This window comes from Ovis canadensis, chromosome 1 (genome assembly GCF_042477335.2).
Source record: "Ovis canadensis isolate MfBH-ARS-UI-01 breed Bighorn chromosome 1, ARS-UI_OviCan_v2, whole genome shotgun sequence".
In the NCBI taxonomy this organism is placed as follows: Eukaryota; Metazoa; Chordata; class Mammalia; order Artiodactyla; family Bovidae; genus Ovis; species Ovis canadensis.
The window spans coordinates 10,769,861-10,788,584 of NC_091245.1; the positions used below are offsets into that span (position 1 = coordinate 10,769,861).

General features: G+C 41.2%; 1 protein-coding gene across 27 annotated transcripts in view; it reads left to right on the top strand.

The window, feature by feature from the left end:
- The first annotated feature begins 3,521 nt into the window (after positions 1-3,521).
- ZMYM1 (zinc finger MYM-type containing 1) overlaps positions 3,522-18,724 on the top strand; it is a 28,018-nt gene continuing 12,815 nt past the window's right edge. For 2 of the 27 annotated variants that reach the window (XM_069585967.1, XM_069586061.1), the window contains exons 1-3: positions 3,530-3,794; positions 18,104-18,173; positions 18,382-18,631. In XM_069585967.1, the coding sequence (XP_069442068.1) occupies positions 3,765-3,794; positions 18,104-18,173; positions 18,382-18,631 (350 nt within the window). In that variant the 5' untranslated portion in view covers positions 3,530-3,764. Of the gene's footprint in view, positions 3,795-13,763; positions 13,901-16,569; positions 16,734-17,289; positions 17,518-18,103; positions 18,174-18,381; positions 18,632-18,724 lie in introns of those variants that run through there. The other 25 variants (XM_069585922.1, XM_069585937.1, XM_069585890.1 and 22 more) reach the window with 25 other exon arrangements.

Sequence of the window (18,724 nt, forward strand, 5' to 3'; positions counted from 1 at the left end):
TATCCACTGTACCACCAGTGGTACAGTGGATAAAAATGCTCTTTTTTAGTATAAAGAACACTGAGGAGGGAGAAGGGCTCTTTAAGGAGACAAACAGAATTACGACTCATTCTTACTCTCCCTGGGGCACATTGTTCCACTTATCGCCTGATAGCTGGCTACGAACAAGCTGTTGAAATCTCACACTACTATTTGCATCATTCTTTGACTCTTGATTTTTTTTCCCCAACAAATTTATGAGACTTTTCCCCCATTATAAAAGTGATACAAGGTTATATTTGGAGAGGTAGGGAGGTAAATCGGAGAAGGCAATGGCAGCCCACTCCAGTACTCTTGCCTGGAAAATCCCATGGATGGAGGAGCCTGGTGGGCTGCAGTCCATGGAGTCGCGAAGAGTTGGACACGACTGAGAGACTTCACTTTCACTTTTCACTTTCATGCATTGGAGAAGGAAATGGCAACCCACTCCAGTGTTCTTGCCTGGAGAATCCCAGGGACGGGTAGCCTGGTGGGCTGCCGTCTATGGGGTCACACAGAGTCGGACATGACTGAAGTGACTTAGCAGCAGCAGCAGCAGGGAGGTAAATAAGTAAACAAACAAATATTTTAAGCTGGAAGGCAAAAAGAAATCAACCCTCAGTCTCATTGTCTCAAAGGCAACTATTCTTCACATTTAGCATATTTTTCTGTATCTTCTGTGAGTTATTTTTTCAAATGTATTTGAAATCGTACTACTTATGCAATCCTCCTCACTGTGCGGTAGCCAAGTGATTTGAATGGGACTGATACTACCTCCCAAGTCCAAGAGTGGTCCCTGATTGGTATAATTTAATAGTATCCTAGACTCCTTACCCGGAGAAGGCAATGGCACCCCACTCCAGTACTCTTGCCTGGAAAATCCCATGGATGGAGGAGCCTCGTAGGCTGCAGTCCATGGGGTCGCTAAGAGTCGCACACGACTGAGTGACTTCACTTTCACTTTTCACTTTCATGCATTGGAGAAGGAAATGGCAACCCACTCCAGTGTTCTTGCCTGGAGAATCGCAGGGACGGGGGAGCCTGGTGGGCTGCAGTCCATGGGGTCGCTAAGAGTCGGACACGACTGAGCAACTTCACTTTCACACATTGGAGAAGGAAATGGCAACCCACTCCAGTGTTCTTGCCTCAAGAATCCCAGGAACGCCAGAGCCTGGTGGGCTGCCGTCTATGGGGTCGCACAGAGTCGGACACGACTGAAGTGACTTAGCAGCAGACTCCTTACCACAGTAATTGGCTTCAGAAGCATCACAAGATCCCAGATAGGCCTGCTGATGTGAATGAGGAAGTAGATTCTGTGGTGATGACCTTGCTACCATGAAGGAGACCACCTTGAAAATAAAGTCAATCGAAGAGGGCAGAGCTTCATTATGTAATACACCTGAAATTAGCATACTGTTGTAAGTCAACTATATTTCAACTTGGAAACAAAAGAGGAGAACGGAGAACGGAGAGAATTATACAACCTAGTCCAGACAAGTATCAAACTTATCCCCTTTCCATCAGAAGCAGAAGCGTGCATTCACTGCTCCAGTTCTCTTAAAGTTGTTACACAAAAAGTAAGGCTTGTCTCACAGATTCTGATATTTTTCACTTCTAAGAGTCATTCATTAGAAACAGGAGCCTACACATCTTATATTTTATCAAGACAAACTTTATTAACCTAGAAACTAAAACACATTTATTGTTAGGAATTGCTCGTGAGTTCTCCAGGGGATCTTCCCAACCCAAGGATCAAACCCGGGTCTCCCGCATTGTAGACAGATGCTTTACCATCTGAGCCACCAGGGAAGTCCTCACATTTACGAAAAGATAAGACTTTGGGCTGCAAGTGACAGAAAACCAGAGCAACGTAGGTTAAGTACAAAAGAAAACCGATTGGCTCACATAATTTGAAAGTTCAAGAGTTGGATATCACAAATGGGGATGACTGGGGAGAAAAGGTGTCAAAATTGTCATTTTATGACCTAGACTGGAATCTGAGTACTCAGTCTCCTGGGCACTGTGATTAGGTCAGTGATGTTCATTTGATGGAATCAGCACTTTGCCAGGATTTTTTTTCCTAACTTATCAAGAAATATACTTCCATATCCAGTGAAAATATCCTTCAGGCATGGGTATAAAATAAAGACATTACTAGAAAAGGAAAACCAAAAGAATTTGTTACCAACAGACCTGCTAAAGGAAGTTCATCAGCTAGAAGGAAGCTGGAATATCCAAGAATGCAGAACAGAAATGGTAAATATTTGGGTAAACTTAATAGACTATTCTTCTCCTTTTGAGTTCTTTAAAAATAGCTGATATTCGACAGAGAAATTTTAACACTGTCTGATGGGGTTTATAATTCTAATACATGAAACAACTATAACATAAGTAGTGGGAAGGCGACAAAGGGATTTATATGGTAATAATATTTCTACATTCCACTTGAAGTGGTAAAACATTGGTTCTAAGTAGGCTATGAAAAGTTACTTATGTTTACTGTAAACACAAAGTGATCTTTGAAGAGATACATAAAAGAGATGTCATAAATGCAATTGATAAATTAAAATGCAATACTAAAAAAATGTTTGAATTAGTCAAAAAAGGCAGGAAAGGGGAACAAAGGGAACAGAGTAAGTAATAAAGTGGTATACCTGATTACTATGTAACTGCATCAGGAAGGCAAGAATAACTGTTGGAGAAACTTTAGTTACCAGTCTAGTATTCTAGTGAGTGTAACTGTAGAGTATATATTTATGGACCAAAGAAGCAGAGGAGTCCCTTTTGACCTGGACATCACATTTGCAAAGGGCCTCATATTTAGCCGTTTGATATCATCTCAGGAAGTATGTTCAAAGACAGAATTGTAGTAAATTCACCACGGAACTTTATAAATCTTGTATAATCCTATTATGACTTGAGGAATAGCACAAATGTTTGATTCTATTTTAGTGTTGAAATTTAATTTTTTAAGTAGCATTTAAAATAGCCATGATTTTTGCCACACCGTTTTGAGATTATTTTAATGCTAACATAGTATTGGCTCCTCAAAACGGGAGAAACCTGAACACCTTCTCTTACTTCTGGGGCTAATTCCTTTTACCGGGAATTTACTCTGTACCTGGTATTTTTACTAAGTACCACTGCCTTGCTAATCTTCACAGGTTTACGATGCAAACACTAAAATTTTCCCCGCTTCTAGGACGAAAGTGAAAGTCGCGTCCGACTCTTTGCGACCATGGAATTCTCTAGGCCAGAATACTGGAGTTGGTATCCTTTCCCTTCGCCAGGGGATCTTCCCGACCCAAGAATCGAACCGGGGTCTCCTGCATTGCAAGCAGATGTCTAGGACGAAGACACTGGGATTTACACAAATTGCCTATAGAGCCATCACTCAAACTCACGGAACCTAAACGCCCCGCCTGCCGCTCCCACTCCCACCCACTTTCCAATCCCAAGGTCGCCTTTTCAAGGGGGTGAGCCTGGCCGGATGCACTGCGCAAGCTCGGCCGCAGCGCACGACGGGAAAGGGGCGGGGGCCTACGCGACCGTTTTGCGTCGAAACTGCTTTTAGAAACATCGCGCGGCGGGCGTTCCTGAAAGAAGTTAGTAAGTCTGCTTAAGCGGTTGTGGCGTCGATCTTTATTCCTGTGCTTTACCAGAGGCGAGCGGAGAGTTTCACCAGTCAGAGGGAGGGCGAAGTGTTTTGCAGAGCCGGAGTTCTAGGAGCCCAGCCTTGCCTGTGGATGCCGCCCGGTGGGCGTCGAGAATTCAGGGTCAGTCCCCCCGCTAGTGTTTGTCGTCGTCTTTAACTTTGTCCTCAGAGTCGGGGCGTCTCAGCCCCCACTTTCCGCGTTTCTCTCCGCCTTCTACCCCGGCGCCGTAACTGCTTCTCAGCCTTGGATGTCTCTCTGCGGCCTCCGTTTCTGAAACATTTCATTAGATCACACCTGTGGCTCTGCCTCGTTAAGGCAGTTTATTTTTTTAAACTTAAAAAATCTTGACACTCCTTTTGCAAATAGAATTGTACACGGGATGTTTGCTAAGAGAGATTTTCAAATTATAAGAATTTCGTCATTAATTCGGATTTGAAATTGGAATTAGATGAAGGTGCAGTCTTCATCATTTTATTTCAGTATTTTGCTCTAGTGTACAAGATTGAAAGTAACTTGGTTTCATGGATGGTTACGTTTTGAACTTTCTCAGGTTTCAGCCTGATACTTTTCAATTAAACTGAACCGAAAGCTCAAAAGTAGCTAAGTGGAGAGTTCTCGAAGGGTTGAATCATTAATAACATCTGACGATAGCTTGTATTTCTCATCACAAATATATGACAAGACGCCCCCAAAATATATAACACGAGTTATATTACAGTTAGTCCTGATGGGATCAGGACTCACCACTTTGCCCATCTAAAATCTTAGTCTTAAATCAAGAGTACTACTCAGAGGAGTAGATTCCTTTGCTAAATAGTGAATTTACTTCTAGGATTTTCTGTAAGTGGACATATACTGTTCAGAACCCAAAAAGGATAGGTCCAAAGCTGTAATCTTCCTTACTAGTGATAATATCAACTGTGTTCACCTGGATGGAAAAGTTATTTTCTATGGGTCTCTGTAATTTAGCAAATTAATGCTTTGGGAGGTCTCCAAAATACCTAACATTTGATGTGTAACACAGCTGAGTGTCTCTTAGGATTTTATTAGGTTTTTGGTTTTTTTTTAAGTAAATCTTTACTTAAGAAAAGAACTATGAATGAAATGGTTGCTGAACCCCAGAAGCTTTAAGTGCAAGGTTTTTATATTCAAAGTACTTTCCTGATATGACTCCCATCTGCTCTTCTAACCTTATTTCCTTCCTCTAGCACTCTTGCATTTTATCTCCAACAATATCTTCTTATAGCATAGTGAGTTAAGAAGACAGGAATTTTGGGTTGCCTAAGTAGTTGAAACTCAAGTGGTACAATCTTGGAGGAAAGAACCTCTGAGACATAAGCCCCCCAAATTTGCAGACAAATATTCCCCTCCTCCACTCTTTGGGCTTCCCTGGTAGCTCAGATGGTAAAGAATCTGCCTGCAGTGCCGGAGACATGGGTTCAGTCCCTGAGTCAGGAAGATCCCCTGGAGAAACGAATGGCTACCCACTCCACTACTCTTGCCTGGAGAATTCCATGGACAGAGCATGGGGTCGCAAAGAGTTGGACAGGACTGAGCAACTAACACTTTCACTTTGCACTTTTTAGCTAACTCCTGAACTGCGCATCTACAAAGCAAGACTCAAAAAAACCTAGCAGAAAACAGCAGTTGGGAGGATAAACACCTTAAAATAGATTATAGTAGCTTCGCAAAGTTAGGGGCAGTTGAAATTTAAGCCCAGCTAAGGTAGAGGGGACTTGGTAAACATGTAGACTTTCAGTTGAGATTCCCCGGGCAGGGGGAGGGTGGGTGGGATGCAAACCTAGAAGTAAAGGTCACAGTTCCTAAGAGATAAGACTGCTTTATCCTGGAAAGTGTCCTCAGGGGTAGTCTTAATTTTATAATTATTGCCAGTGGCTGGGTTTTAGCATGCTAGAAGCTATTCTGATAGGCCTCGATTTATCTTGTCTAGGCATATCTTATTTTTAGTTCTCTCCGATAATGGCAACCCACTCCAGTACTCTTACCTGACAAATCCCATGGACGGAGGAGCCTGGTAGGCTGCAGTCCGTGGGGGCGCTAGGAGTCAGACACAACTGAGCAACTTCACTTTCACTTTTCTCTTTTATGCACTGGAGAAGGAAATGGCAACCCACTCCAGTGTTCTTGCCTGGGGAATCCCAGGGGTGGCGGAGCCTGGTGGGCTGCCGTCTGTGGGGTCGCACAGAGTTGGACATGACTGAATCGACTTAGCAGCAGCAGTAGCAGAGCTGAGTGGGTTTAGAAGCTGAGTGGAATTTGAATAGGCAAAAATGACTTTGCAAGGAGAAGAGTAAGAGCAGAAGTATAGTGGGGAGGAATGAAAAGATTAAAGTGACTCAGTTTGAAGCATCAGGTTTTATGAAGTTTATATCTTAAGGAAAGAAAAAAATTTAAGCATAGAATTATCTTCTGTGTCCCTTTGGGCCTCCTCTCTCCCCCTTTAGTGTGTAGTGTTCATCTGCATTATACATTAACCAGACCTCCCCCAAAATGGGAATGCCTTCTGGCATTTATTATTATAATGCCAATATATATAATGGCCAATAGTATTATTATGCCAATTATTTTTCCTCCCTCTAGCAATGGATTCTTTCCAAGCTCAGTGAGGAGTCATGGTGACTTCCTGCTCACTTTCTACATGCTTATCTAGACTTTGTATCTTTGATGACCTTTATGTAAATTATCAGTGTGTTATTTTTTTTTAAACAAACGTAAAGACAGCTTTTATTTTTTTTAATTTTCATTTTTACTTTATTTTACTTTACAATACTGTATTCAGTGTGTTATTTTGACATATGATCCTTTGTCTTGAAAATGAATGTGATAGTCCCTTCATCTCCTAACAGATGAAACAGTCCTCGGCACTTTCTGAAAGTCTTTGCGCTTTATAATCCTCAGGTTGGCTCAAATAAAATCCTCTCTTTTAGACTGACAATTGTTCAATTTTTAATCAACAGGTTTTATATATGCAGTATTGTCATTTGCAGGAGGGAAGTGTATACATTCCCTCAGGAGGTCTGTTTATCTATCTGGAAGTAACTTCTAATAGCTTGCAAATTCTTTGCAGTCTCATGGGTTTTTGTTTGTTTCATTGAAGTTGACACAGTATTGGTTAATTTCAGGTGTATACCAGAGTGACTCAGTTATATATTTATAATATATATATATACACACACATGTATATTTCCATGCTGCTGCTGCTACTAAGTCGCTTCAGTTGTGTCCGACTCTGTGCGACCCCAGAGACTCCAGCCCACTAGGATCCCCATCCCTGGGATTCTCCAGGCAAGAACACTAGAGTGGGTTGCCATTTCCTTCTCCATATATTTCCATAACTTATATATTTTCCATTATAGATTATTATATTGGCTGTATGTATTATTACTGTGCTATATATAAAGTAAATCCTTGTTTTATGTATGAAAGAAAGTGTTAGTCACTCAGTTGTGTCCAGCTCTTTGTAACCCCATGGACTGTAACCTGCCAGGCTCCTCTGTTCATGGGATTCTCCAGGCAAGAATACTGGAGTGGATTGCCATTTCCTTTTCCAGGGGATCTTCCCAGCCCATGAATCAAACCCAGGTCTCCTGCACTGCAGGCAGATTATTTACTATTCTAGCCACCAGGGAAGTCTGTTTTATGTATAGCGGTTTGTATTTGTTAATCTTATCCTCTTAATGTATCCCTCCTTCCCCGCTTTCCCTTTTAGGAACCTGTTAAGCTTATTTTCTGTGTCTGTGAGTTTCTTTCTGTTTTGTGTCTAGACTATTTGTATTATTTCTTAGATTCCACTTTAAGTAATATATTTGTCTTTGTCTAACTAGATCACACCATCGTGATTATCTTGGTCATGAAGATCTTTTTTGTACAGTTCTTCTGTGCGTTCTTGCCACCTCTTAATATCTTCTGCTTCTGTTAGGTCCATACCATTTCTGTCCTTTATTGACTCCATCTTTGCATGAAATGTTCCCTTAGTATCTCTAATTTTCTGGAAGAGATCTCTAGTCTTTCCTATTCTGTTGTTTTCCTCTGTTTCTTTGCATTGATCGCTGAAGAAGGCTTTCTTATCTCTTGTTATTCTCTGGAACTCAGCAGTCAGATGCTTATGTCTTTCCTTTTCTCCTTTGTGTTTCACTTCTCTTCTTTTCACAGCTATTAGCAAGGCCTCCCCAGACAGCCATTTTGCTTTTTTGCATTTCTTTTCCATGGGGATGGTCTTGATCCCTGTCTCCTGTACAATGTCACGAACCTCTGTCCATAGTTCATCAGGCACTCTTATCTATCAGATCTAGTCTCTTAAATCTATTTCTCACTTCTACTGTATAATCATCAGGGATTTGATTTAGGTCATACATGAGTGGTGTGGTGGTTTCCCCCACTTTCTTCAATTTAAGTCTGAATTTGGCAGTAAGAAGTTCATGATCTGAGCCACAGTCAGCTCCTGGTCTTGTTTTTGCTGATTTATAGAGCTTCTCCATCTTTGGCTGCAAAGAATATAATCAGTGTTGACCATCTGGTGATGTCCTTGTGTAGAGTTTTCCTTTGTGTTGTTGGAAGAGGGTGTTTGCTATGACCAGTGCGTTCTCTTGGCAAAACTCTATTAGCCTTTGTCCTGCTTCATTCCGTATTCCAAGGCCAAATTTGCCTGTTACCCCAGGTGTTTCTTGACTTCCTACTTTTGCATTCCAGTCCCCTATAATGAAAAGGACATCTTTTTTGGGTGTTAATTCTAAAAGGTCTTGTAGGTCTTCATCGAGCTATTTCAAATCCTGAAAGATGATGCTGTGAAAGTGCTGCACTCAATATGCCAGCAAATTTGGAAAACTCAGCCGAGGCCACAGGACTGGAAAAGGTCAGTTTTCATTCCAATCCCAAAGAAAGGCAATGCCAAAGAATGCTCAAACTGCCGCACAGTTGCACTCATCTCACACACTAGTAAAGTAATGCTCAAAATTCTCCAAGCCAGACTTCAACAATACGTGAACCATGAACTTCCAGATGTTCAAGCTGGTTTTAGAAAAGGCACAGGAACCAGAGATCAAATTGCCAACATCCGCTGGATCATGGAAAAAACAAGAGAGTTCCAGAAAAACACCTATTTCTGCTTTATTGACTATGCCAAAGCCTTTGACTGTGTGGATCACAAGAAACTGTGGAAAATTCTGAAAGATGGGAATACCAGACCACCTGACCTGCCTCTTGAGAAATCTGTATGCAGGTCAGGAAGTAACAGTTAGAACTGGATATGGAACAACAGACTGGTTCCAAATAGGAAAAAGAGTACGTCAAGGCTGTATGTTGTCACCCTGCTTATTTAACTTCTATGCAGAGTACATCATGAGAAACGCTGGGCTGGAAGAAGCACAAGCTGGAATCAAGATAGCTGGGAGAAATATCAATAACCTCAGATATGCAGATGACACCACCCTTATGGCAGAAAGTGAAGAAGATCTAAAAAGCCTCTTGATGAAAGTGAAAGAGCAGAGTGAAAAAGTCGGCTTAAAGCTCAACATTCAGAAAATGAAGATCATGGCATCTGGTCCCATCACTTCATGGGAAATAGATGGGGAAACAGTGGAAACAGTGTCAGACTTTATTTTGGGGGGCTCCAAAATCACAGATGGTGATTGCAGCCATGAAATTAAAAGACACTTACTCCTTGGAAGGAAAGTTATGACCAACCTAGATAGCATATTAAAAAGCAGAGATATTACTTTGCCAACAAAGGTCCACCTAGTCAAGGCTATAGGTTTTCCAGTGGTCATGTATGGATGTGAGAGTTGGACTCTGAAAAAGGTTGAACGCCAAAGAATTGATGCTTTTGAGCTGTGATGTTGGAGAAGACTCTTGAGAGTCCCTTGAACTGCAAGGAGATCCAACCAGTCCATCCTAAAGGAGATCAGTCCTGGGTGTTTTTTGGAAGGAATGATGCTAAAGCTGAAACTCCAGTACTTTGGCCACCTCGTGAAAAGTTGACTTATTGGAAAGGACTCTGATGCTGGGAGGGATCGGGGGCAGGAGGAGAAGGGGACGACCGAGGATGAGATGGCTGGATGGCATCACCGACTCAATGGACGTGAGTTTGGATAAACTCCGGGAATTGATGATGGACAGGGAGGCCTGGCATGCTGCGATTAATGGGATCGCAAAGAGTCAGACACGACTGAGCGACCGAACTGAACTGAATTAACATTAAGCATTAACTGAATTAACATTAAGCATCTTTTCATGTGCCTACAGACCACCTGACCTGCCTCTTGAGAAACCTATATGCAGGTCAGGAAGCAACAGTTAGAACTGGACATGGAACAACAGACTGGCTCCAAATAGGAAAAGGAGTATGTCAAGGCTGTATATTGTCATCCTACCTATTTAACTTATATGCAGAGTACATCATGAGAAACGCTGGGCTGGAAGAAGCACAAGCTGGTCAAGATTGCCAGGAGAAATATCAATAACGTCAGATATGCAGATGACGGCACCCTTATGGCAGAAAGTGAAGAAAAACTAAAAAGCTACTTGATGAAAGTGAAAGAGGAGAGTGAAAAAGTTGGCTTAAAGCTCAACATTTAGAAAACAAAGATCATGGCATCTGATCCCATCACTTCATGGGAAATAGGTGGGGAAATACTGGAAGCAGTGTCAGAGTTTATTTTGGAGGGCTCCAAAATCACTGCGGATGATGATTGCAGCCATGAAATTAAAAGACCCTTACTCCTTGGAAGGAAAATTACGACCAACCTAAATAGCATATTAAAAAGCAGAGACACTATTTTGCCAACAAAGGTCCGTCTAGTCAAGGCTATGGTTTTTCCAGTATTCATGTATGGTTGTGAGAGTGGGACTGTGAAGAAAGCTGAGCGCTGAAGAATTGATGCTTTTAAACTGTGGTGTTGGAGAAGACTCTTGAGAGTCCCTTGGAGTGCAAGGAGATCCAATCAGTCCATTTTAAAGGAGATCAGTCCTGGGTGTTCTTTGGAAGAAATGATGCTAAAGCCAAAACTTCAGTACCTTGGCCACTTCATGTGAAGAGTTGACTCATTGGAAAAGACTCTGATGCTGGGAGTGATTGAGGGCAGGAGGAGAAGGGGATGACAGAGGATGAGATGGCTGGATGGCATTGCTGACTCAACGGACGTGAGTTTGAGTGAACTCCGAGAGTTGGTGATGGACAGGGAGGCCTGGCGTGCTGCAATTCATGGGGTCGCAAAGAGTCGGACACAACTAAGTGACTGACTTGACCTGATTGTCCATCTGTATGACTTCTTCAGAGAAATGGCTGTGTTCTGCCCATTTTTTAATTGGGTTATTTGGTGTTTTTTGATAGTGAATTGTATGAGCTGTTTGTATATTTTGGAAATTAAGCCATCATTTGCAAATATTTGCTGTCATTCTGTATGTTGGTTTTTGTTTTATTGATTATTCCCTCTGCTGTTCAAAAATTCTTTAATTTGATAAGGTCTCATTTGTTTATTTTTGCCTTTTTTTGGCCTTGGGAGACTGATCTAAGAAAATATTGCTATGATTTATGTCCAAGATGTTTTGCTTGTGTTCCCTTCTAGGAGTTTTATGGCATCTTATAATTGGGTCTTTAAACCATTTTGAGTTTACTTTTGTACATGGAGTGAGGGAGTGTTCTAATTTCACTTATTAACATATAGCCGTCTAGCTTTCCTAACACCACTCGCTGAAAAGACTGTCTTTCTCCACTGTGTTTTCCCACCTCCTTTGTCATAGATTAGTTGACCATATGTGAGTGGGGTTATTCTGTTCCACTGAGCTATGTGTATGTTTTTTGTGCCAGTACCATGCTGTTTTGATCTCTGTAGCTTTGTAATGTAGTCCAAAGTCTGGAAGTATTACGATTCCAACGTTGTTCTTTGTGTTTATGGTTCTGTATAAATTTTAAGATTATTTGTTCTAGTTCTGTGAAAATTGTCATGGGTATTTTCATAAGAATTACATTAAATTTTTAGTTTGCTTTAGGTAGTATGGACAGTGTAACAGTATTCTTCAAATCTAAGGTCATGAGATATCCTTCCATTTCTTTGAATCATATTTTGTTTCTTTTATCAATGTTATGTAGTTTTCAGTGTATAGGTCTTTCACTTCCTTGGTTAAATTTATTTCTTAGAGTTTTGTGAAGGGGTTGCCATCATATCAAATGGGATTTTTTTTAATGTAATTTTATTTATTTATTTTTAACTTTGGGCATCACTGAGTTTGGTTGCTTCACCCAGAGTTTCTCTGGTTGTGGTGAGTGGGGTCTGCTCTTTTGTTGTGGTGCGCAGCCTTCTCTTGCAGTGGCTTCTCCTTTTGCAGCACACAGGCACAGTAGCTGCAGCTCATGTGCCCCATTGCTCCTTGGCATGTGGGATCTTCCCATACCAGGAATTGAACCCATGTCCCCTGCATTGGCAGGCGGATTCTTATCTGTTACACCATCAGGGAAGTCCTGTTTACTCTCTTTCTGATACTCATGTTTTCTTTTAAAAATAATGTGAGTTTTCTGCTTCATAATCTATCCCTCTTTGGTTTAAATTAAAATTTGTTTAATTAACTAGCAAGAAGATGTTCCACATTTATTCTGTGACTACTAATAGTCTCCAGTGTATATGTGGTTTAGCTCCAGTTTGGGAAGATGGATGGGATGTGTTAAAAAGAGGTCTCTAGGGCTTGTTACTCCTTTGTTCATCTTATTGAGAAAGGAGGTAATGAATTTGTTGTTCATATGTCTTCTGCTCTTTTTGTTTTTTGTAGTAGGTAAAGAAGTGTTATGTACCATTTTCTTCTGTCTCAAATATATTAGATTAGTTACATTTTCAAGGTACTTTCTATTCTTTGCCTGTATAATGACTGACATGTTTGAAGGAATCCCTCAATATTCTATTTTTAATTGATCTTTAAAGTTAATATAGCACATTTACTTTCAAGTGAAGGGGGATCTACAATCTAGTAGTTAGTTTCCAGCGAGTTTTACTCTACTGATTGTATATAATGCTCAAATGGACTGAGCAGAGGCTGTATGAGTTTTTATTGCACTTCACCATGAGGCCTTATTTAATTTTCTGCCTAGAGATAGGAGATTACAGTAAAAGCTGAGTTGAAGATCAGGGTGAGGTTGGTGGTTGGGTTCCAACCTCAAAAATAAAAGACAGTGTCAGAACTTGGGAATTTTCAACATACTAACTCAGTATAAAACCATAGACCTGGAATTATTCCAGGAGGAACTTTGACTTAACCTTATCTGTTTTACTTTTCTCTTGCTCTCCATAATCATTATTTGTAAAGCAAAGAGTTTCGTTTTGTCATGGAGGTGGTATAAGAAAAGGAATCCAGGAGACTTGTTCTCTGCAGTGAAGATTAGGAAGGGAAAGAGTTCCAGAGGAGTTAGAATTGGAGGTGGCAGCTGCAAGAAAAATGAAAAATAGGCCAAGAACCGCCTGCCAACACAGGAGATGTAGGAGATGCAGGTTCAAAAAGAGAGAGACACAGGTTTGATGCCTGGGTCAGGAAGATTCCCTGGCAGAGGGCCTGGCTACCCACTCCAGTATTCTTGCCTGGAGAATCCCATGGACAGGGGAGCCTGGCAGGCTACAGTCTATAGAGCGGCAAAGAGTTGGACATGACTGAAGCTACTTAGCATACAAGGAAACAAGGAGAATGCAAGGAATCAGTCTGTCCTTGAAAATAGAGGCCTTGGGACTGAACAATTGTTGCCTGAGAACTGGGTTTACGTCTTCGTGGTTGTCAAGCCAATAAACACAATCATGGCAAATACTGGGAGAAGGAAATATTTGTTATTACTTACTTCCCTGGTGGCTCAGTGGTAAAGAATCTACCTGCTAGGGCAGGAGATGGAAGTTTGATCCCTGGGTTGGGAAGATCCCCTGGAGAAGGAAATGGCAACCCACTCCAGTATTCTTGCCTGGGAAACCCCATGGACAGAAAAGCCCAGCGGGCTACAGTCCACGGGATAGCAAAGAATCGGATGAGACTGAGCACATATACACGCAGCAAGTAAGGAGAACACTGGGGAGCTCACCCAAAGCATTGTCTCCCCAACAGCAAAACTGGGAAAGTGTTAAGCTAAAGTGGAAGAAAGAAAGCGAAGTCACTCAGTCATGACCGACTCTTTGCAACCCCATGGACTGTAGCCTACCAGCCGCCTCCATCCATGGAATTTTCCAGGCAAGAATACCGAAGTAGGTTGCCATTTCCTTCTTCTTTAAACTAAGGGTACTTGCATATTCACGAAGGGGCTTGAACAGAGAAGAATTCAGCATAGAACTGGAACAAAGGTCGACAGAGCCCAAGGTTTAGTTGATTGAAGTCTGGAGGGTCAACATCATCTTCCCACCCTCCAGCTGGAAGGGAGCCTTAGTTCCTGTGGACCTCAAAGGTATTATTCCCTTGAGGAACCAGGACCCTGACCCCACGGCGGCAGTGTTGTTTTCTTGACTGCTCCTCCCTTGTTTCAGCATTGCCTCACGTGGCGCTTGTGGTAAAGAACCCGCCTGCCAGTGCAGGAGACATGAGAGATGTGGGTTTGATCCTTGGGTTGGGAAGATCCCCTGGAGAAGGGCATGGCAACCCACTCCAGTATCCTTTCCTGGGAAATCCCATGGACAGAGAAGCCTGCCAGGATACAGTCCATAGGGTCACAGAGTAATACACAACTGAAGTGACTTAGCACACACGCACTGGTGTTAGATTATCTAGTTCAACTCATTAATTTTGGACTTCCCTGGTGGCTCAAACGGTAAAGAATCTGGGGACCTGGGTTCAATCCCTGGGTCGGGAAGCTACCCTGAAGGAGGGAATGGGTACCACTCCAGTGTTCTTCCCTAGAGAATTCCACAGACAGAGGAGCCTGGCAAGCCACAGTCCGTGGAGTTGCAGAGAGTCAGACATGACTGAGCAGCTGCCACCACCATGAGCAAGATCATTAATTACTAAGACCTGCTGAAGGGCAAGCATTGAAGCCAGGCTTAGATCACAAATGGTTTAGGCCAAAATGGTTCTCTTACATCAAGAAAGCCATATGTGGTTCTCTTTCTCCAGGGACTCTAATCTGTCTGCTTTGCACGATCAAAAGGCTCCTCAAAAGTTATAAAATGGGAGTTCTTTTTTAAGCTAAATGCACACAGTCTTTTATATTTTGATTTTGGATATTAGCTACTGTTAAAAAAAAATTCAACCCAATAAATTTGAAGATCTAATTAGTTTCATTCAGAAATCTGTCAATATGCCATCTAGTGAATAGCAGGATATGCCGTCTAGTGAATAGCAGGATATTCAAGGAGCTGTACAAGATGGAAGGTTTTATAGGCAGAAAGAAGGTAGGATAAGGAAGCTAAGAGAGTAGACTATTTCAGACAATGTTTTGGGCAGATTACCTCATTAGTGCTGACCAAGAAATTAACTGACTGGCTTAAAATTTCACTGTTTGGAGAGTCTGAAACTGCAGTTCAGTTAGGTATTAAGTCTTGATGGGACTTAGCACAAATAAGTCCATCTTGGGCTTGTTGTTTCTTCTTAATACTATTTACCAAAAAGGAATTGATGGGAGGTGGAGGAGGCATTAAGTATAATGAGAAAATAGATTCAAGACAATCATTTGATCCAATTTGGTGATTAGTTGTGAGACTTTGGGAGAGGAGGAATTTATGGCTCTACCTAGATTTCTGGCCTGGAAAATTGGGTATATACCATAAAGCCATTTCCCAAGAAAGACGACATATATAAAGCAGGCTTATGGGGGTAATACGAGAATTAAGTTTTTTGGTTTTTTTTGGCTGCGGTAGGTCTTCATTGCTTCATGCAGGCTTTCTCCAGTAGAGAAGAAGGGGCGCTACTCTTTGTTGTGCGTGCAAGGGCTTCTGATTTCATTTTGGTGGCTGCTCCTGTTGCAGCATGCAGGCTTCCGTAGTTGCTGCTCATGGGCTTAGTAGTTGTGGCTCACAGCAGACTGAGTTGCTCCTTAGCATGTGGAATCTTCCTGGACCAGGGATCAAACTGGTGTCCCTTGCATTGCAAGGCACATTTCTTAACCACTGATCCACCAGGGAAGCCCAGGAATATAGTTTTAAGTCTCTTGAATTTGAGGAATGCCTGGAACATTGAAGTGGAGATATTTAATAGGTAGTTGGTTACCTGGGCTAGAGCTGAGGTATATAGGGGGAAAAGAGCATATAGATGATACTTGAATCCCAGATTGTGCCCATGAGCAAGTGAAAAGAGTCCTGAGGAATTGTGCTTAGAGGAACACATATTTAGAAGGAGATGACGTAAATGAGAAAAAGACTGGCAAAGAGGTTGGAGGAGAAATAGGTCTTGGACTTATGAGTCAAGGAGGGACAGAATTTCAAAGACAAGAGAAGAGTTGGTTAGAGGGAAGGCAGTAGCTTTAGAAATTGGATTTTTGTTTGTTTGTTTTTAATGTATTTAAATGCTTCTGTGAAAGGAACCGGGAGACGCAGGTTTGATCCCTAGGTCGGGGAGATCCCCTGGAGGAGGAAATGGCAACCCACTCCAGTATTCTTGCCTGGGAAATACTATGGACAGAGGAGCCTAGTGGGCTGCAGTCCACGGGGTCACAAAAAGTCGGACATGACTGAGTGACTGAGCATGAGAGGAACCAATAATCAGGGGAAGGGGCGCTTGAGGGAATAGCAGTAGAGAAGGCTAGTCTTTATGCCAGAAGAAGGCATAGAAGTTTATTTACTGGAGAAGTGTAAAAAGCAAAGCTATATTGCAGAGTAATGGATGAAGGAAGGGTACTGTGAAAGAACCTTTTGTGCCTCCAGAAAATTACTATATTTGAGGGAACTTTTAAAAATCAGACTCTTCATCAGTTCCTAATTTATTTTAGGAAACTGTTTCCCAAGGAAAAAACCCATTAGTTTGGAACTAGAGGATTTCTTTGCATCAGATACTGAGATGAAAGAATCACCAACAAATGGTGAATGTGACAAGGCAGTGGCAACGCAAGTGAAGAGGCTAGATGAAGTTAAGGTAGAACCCGACAATACTCAGGTAAATATTTCACCTTATTTTCTATTTTCCAGGGTAGCATTTAATTAAAATTTTAGTTATGCAGATGCTAGTTTATTGGTTGAAAATCTTAATTTCTTCCCCAAAGCAGTTGACCAAGTAACGGAGAATGTGTGGTTAAGTGCCAGAATAAGCATGTGCAGGAATGAGAGAGATGGACTGTTTGGATGTGGGTATTGGGTTTAATAAAAAAAAGATTGCTTAAGGTATTATGGGTCTGTCTGAGGTTAGCACATATTTGTTTTCATTTTTCTTAACTTGAAACAATATAAATAACTAGTTATATATGCTTTGTGCTACTATCTCTATTAAGTAATAGAATTATTTAGTACATTTTAAGTACTTAGAATTTTTCTTTGTTTATCCAAATTAGATTCATTTTTATCCTTAAACTTTTTTAGACTTATCAAATGCTAAAGAACCTATAAAGGATAAATTAGATCAAGCTATAACCAGGGCTAAATTTCCTTAGATTGTCTGTACATGAACCTGTTGAAATTTACAATGAAAAGCAATTTCATTTTAAATTTACTTCTAGTATTCTGTTTGCTACTGCTAAGTCACTTCAGTCGTGTCCGACTCTGTGCAACCCCATAGACAGCAGCCCACCAGGCTCCCCTGTCCCTGGGACTCTCCAGGCAAGAACACGAATGGGTTGCCATTTCCCTCTCCAGTGCGTGAAAGTGAAGTCGCTCAGTCATATCCGACTCTCAGCGACCCCATGGACTGCAGCCTTCCAGCCTCCTCTATCCGTGGGATTTTCCAGGCAAGAGTACTGGAGTGGGGTGCCATTGCCTTCTCCGAGTATTCTGTTTAGAAATAACATAAAGTAAATTAGTACCAAGTAAAGGGTATGACTCCCGTTGGATGACAATGGGCAGTAATATTGTCCATCTAGGAAATACCTGTTACTTCTTCAATTCTTGAACATTCAAAGACATAGAGCAAGTTTAGGTTGATTGCCTGATGCTCTGAAAAAAGTCCTGCTTTGTAAGACTCATTCAGCCCAGTCTAAGAATTTTTGTGTTTAAGGTCCTTATGAAGACAATTAGCTGTTAGTGATCAGAACAAGAAGGGGAAATAAGTACCATTATTGAGTATGTCTACCCTCTTTTTGTAGTAGCTGCTGAGGGACTATGTTAACAAAAATTTATAAAGTTGTATCTAGGTACAGTAGAAAATACTGTAATAATTAGTGGGTGTTACCAGCCAGAAGTCACCAGAAAGGGAATATTTACTTAGATACCATGGTTCAATGCAATAATACAATTCACTGAACAGACTTCAGTGTAATATATAATTTTCTATTGATTGATTGATGGTTTTCATTATTTTCAACTTTTTTTTTTTAGGAGTACTGTCAAGCCCAGCAGCCCAAAACTCAGGAGAATGACCTGAAAGTCAACTCTGCGTTTTCAGACGGTAGTACTAGAATTACTTAAGTTAATCATATTTATTCTGACGAATATGATGGCCAGTTTATTCTACATTTTTAGAATCCCCTTGAATAGTGCATTGATTGTTTTGGGTTTCAAGTCCAGAAGAAGTAACCTCTAAAAGATAGTGAAAGAATACATACTTAATTTTATATAAATACTAATTTTTTTTCCTTCCTGTTTTGTATTTATAGCTCCTCAGATCACTACAGGCATTCAGCTTTCTCTGGCATCATCTGGCATGAATAAGATGCTTCCTTCAATTTCAACCACAGCTGTTCAGGTTTCCTGTTCTGGTTGTAAAAAAGTTTTTCAAAAGGGACAAACTGCTTATCAGAGGAAAGGTTCTACTGAGCTTTTCTGCTCCACACCATGCATCACTGAATACATTTCATCTGTCAGTTCACCAGCTCTTCCGAAGAGAACTTGTTCAAACTGCTCAAAGTATATAATTCTAAATTATGCCCTCTTTTACTTCCCTACATAGATCTTGATCAGAATGTTGGTTGTAATTTTCTTTGTTTTTTCCTGAAGTAA